The sequence below is a fragment of the Elephantulus edwardii genome, unplaced genomic scaffold, assembly GCF_000299155.1.
Source record: "Elephantulus edwardii isolate Elephantulus edwardi_28Jun2011 unplaced genomic scaffold, EleEdw1.0 scaffold00121, whole genome shotgun sequence".
Taxonomy (NCBI): Eukaryota; Metazoa; Chordata; class Mammalia; order Macroscelidea; family Macroscelididae; genus Elephantulus; species Elephantulus edwardii.
The window spans coordinates 7921043-7923893 of NW_006399871.1; the positions used below are offsets into that span (position 1 = coordinate 7921043).

General features: G+C 49.0%; 1 protein-coding gene across 1 annotated transcript in view; it reads left to right on the forward strand.

The window, feature by feature from the left end:
- The window catches only part of CCK (cholecystokinin), a 6630-nt gene extending 4039 nt beyond the window's left edge, over positions 1-2591 (forward strand). The window contains exon 2 of the mRNA XM_006893066.1: positions 2522-2591. Coding sequence (XP_006893128.1) covers positions 2522-2591 — 70 coding nt within the window. The remainder of the gene's footprint in view (positions 1-2521) is intronic.
- The last annotated feature ends 260 nt before the right edge of the window (positions 2592-2851 follow it).

Genomic DNA, 2851 nt, shown 5'->3' on the forward strand with positions numbered 1-2851 from the left:
TACCTGGGCTGGATGGATTTCGGCCGCCGCAGTGCTGAGGAGTATGAGTACCCCTCCTAGGGCCCCCCAGCCTTCAATGGTTGGACCGGAAGCAACCTCCAGTCTCAGAGAAGGCAGAATAATCCTCACCGACGTAACTCGCTGTCTCTGATGGTTGACACTTTAAGTATCTATTTATTAAATTCTCCATGTGAAAAACTTGTCTGTAAGATTGTCCCTTGCAAGCGTGTACCTCCACTAATGTGTACAAGTGGAAGGTGCAGTGTCCCCTCATCTGTGGCTGCTGGCCCTCCCCGTTGCTATGCTATTAAAGTGATTTTATTCTGTCCCTTCCTGTGTCTGTTGGGGCCAAAGGGCTCCATTTGGTTGTGAAGAAGGCCTGAGACTTGGCACCCAGGGATGAATTCCTATAGTTAGACAACTTTTAAAGGGCTTGGGAAGTGTGGGCTGGACATAACCTGGAGTTCTCAGCCCCAGCAATGGACGACTCTAAGTGAGAGGGCCTCTGTGGTCAGCTTCAGGCTGAACCCTGCTTCCATCCTGATCCCTGGGCCCTGGCTTTGTGAAAAAGGACCCCTTCTCCCCATTGGTAGAGAGCACTCATTTGTCTGGGAGAGGCCCAGACGGGAGCCTGAGATAGAACCTTCCGCCTACCACTTACAGATAGTCCTCATCTACCAATCCCATCCCACTCTGGGGCTCTTGTCCTCTAAAGAGATTCTATAGGAAGCCCTCTGAGGCAGTTCTACTCTGTCATACAGGGCTCCTGGGAGTCACAATCAATCGAGGGGTCAGCTCACCACACTTAGGCAGGGCTTTTGCACACATTTGAACCAGAGGTTACTGCCCTGCAGGTGAGGAAACGGGCTTTGAGAGGGCAAAGAGACCTGAGGCCACCCAGCTAATGAGCTTCGTATGAGGTCCAGCTCTAAGAGGCTGGTGTGACCTCACGCACCTGGCACTTGTCAAACTCTGGTGTGAATCACCTGGACCGTGTTGCAGTGAGGGCGCTGACTCAGCAAGGCTGGGCTGGGGCCTGAGCAGATGCCTGGCTGACCGCAGTGTTGCTCGCCCAGGAACACATGGAGTTTCAAGGGTGTAGAGAAGAACCGTGATCTTTTCCCCTGGGACTCCCTTGTATTTCAGATGAAATTTGGCACATTCAGGTTGGTATGGCTGTAGATACCATCATGTTTCAGAGAGATGAGATGACTGGTGATTATCCAAAACAGAACCTCTCTTTCCTGAGACCAATCCCTCTGTTGAAGTGCTTGCTGTAGATGATCCAAGAATACAGCCTTCAATATGGACTATATCTCAACATCAAAAAAAATAACACCAAAAAATTCTCACCACTGGACATTGGTGGTAGATAAAGACTGAAACTGTCAAAAACTTCAACTTACTTGGATCCACAATCAAGACCTTTGATGCCAGCAGTTAGGAGATGAGGAAATATGTTGCACTGGGAAAGTCTGCAGTCAAGGACATTTAAGGGGCCACTCAGTGATAATCGAACCCCACCATCCATCATGCAGACACTCCAAGTCTCTGAAAACCTTGAGAGCTCATCCAGCAACGGTCTGCATGGTCTGGTGTGGCAAAGGAGACTAAAGGGATCAGGTGTTGAAAACGGCGTTGACAAATCCATAACCAAACCTGGAAGGCCAGAAAAAAAATAACTTATGCCCCCCTGACACTGGTGCCATCTTTGTGGTGCAAGGGGGGTGCTGGGTGCGTCCTGGAGAGAGGTCTAGAACTGAGCCAGGACAGTTTAGCTTGAACTGAAGTTAGGATTCACTGCGAAACTAAGACACCACCCCAAATAGATGTCAAGCTCCAGAGGGATATGTTGTTCCATCCTGGGGACATTATTCAGTCCGTCCCTATCATTTAATTTCTGAGCCTGCATCATAATTAGGGGTGTCCAATCTTCATTCAGTACAAAAGATTCAGACCCTTGTGTTTTTATATATTCCTTCTAAAAAACCCTATTTTTTTTTTCCTGTGCAAGGGATGTTAGATATGTATGAGATTAAGAGTGTAATTGTGTATGTATGTGTGCGTATGTGTGTGTGTGTGTGTGTGTGTGTGGGCTTGTTAGAGGTGGGCAATGACGAACAATTTGGAATGTAACGTCAAATAGAGAGGGGTTCATCACAGTTTGTTCTGAATGAGTGATTTCTAAATCATAACTCAGCCATTCAATGTCACTTCCAAAGGCAGAGTCACGCAAATGCAAACCGCACACGCTAGTCAGACGTTGCCGTCAGCTCGAAGGTGAATCTGAAAGACAGACACGTGCAAGCAGTCAGGACTGCTGGAATCGATTTCCTAATGGAGGCAGGACTGTCAGGCAAAATACAGACTTGTGGTGGCTTTGAGAGGACCTGCTGGGGTTCCTGGATGGGAAAGACCTTTAAGACCTATTTCTGCAACCCTCAGTGCAGCACTGGGTTCTGACGGGTCCCCTTCTAACGACCTAGTTCTTCTCTGATCTCTCTGCCACATGTTGTCTCAGGGGTTCAGGCCCCTGGACATTTGACCTGGCTTTCCCTCAGGATCAGATCAGGATCCTGAAGGCAGAATGAACAACCTGGAGAAGCCAGGGACTCCTCAGGCTCTGCTTTCAAGAGGCCTGAGGAAGTCCCAACAGAGACCTGCCCTCCACCCTCCTTCTTCTTCCCCTTTCCCTCCCAGCTGCACCCCCCTCCTTGAGGATGAAGGGGCAGCAGAAACCCCATTTTTTTTATAAACCCCCATTAGCGCTGGAGGCAGAAGCGGGCCATAAAAATTCTTGGCTTAGGGCAAACACGAGTGCCCCGGGTAAAACCCAGTCTGTCCTTGAAAA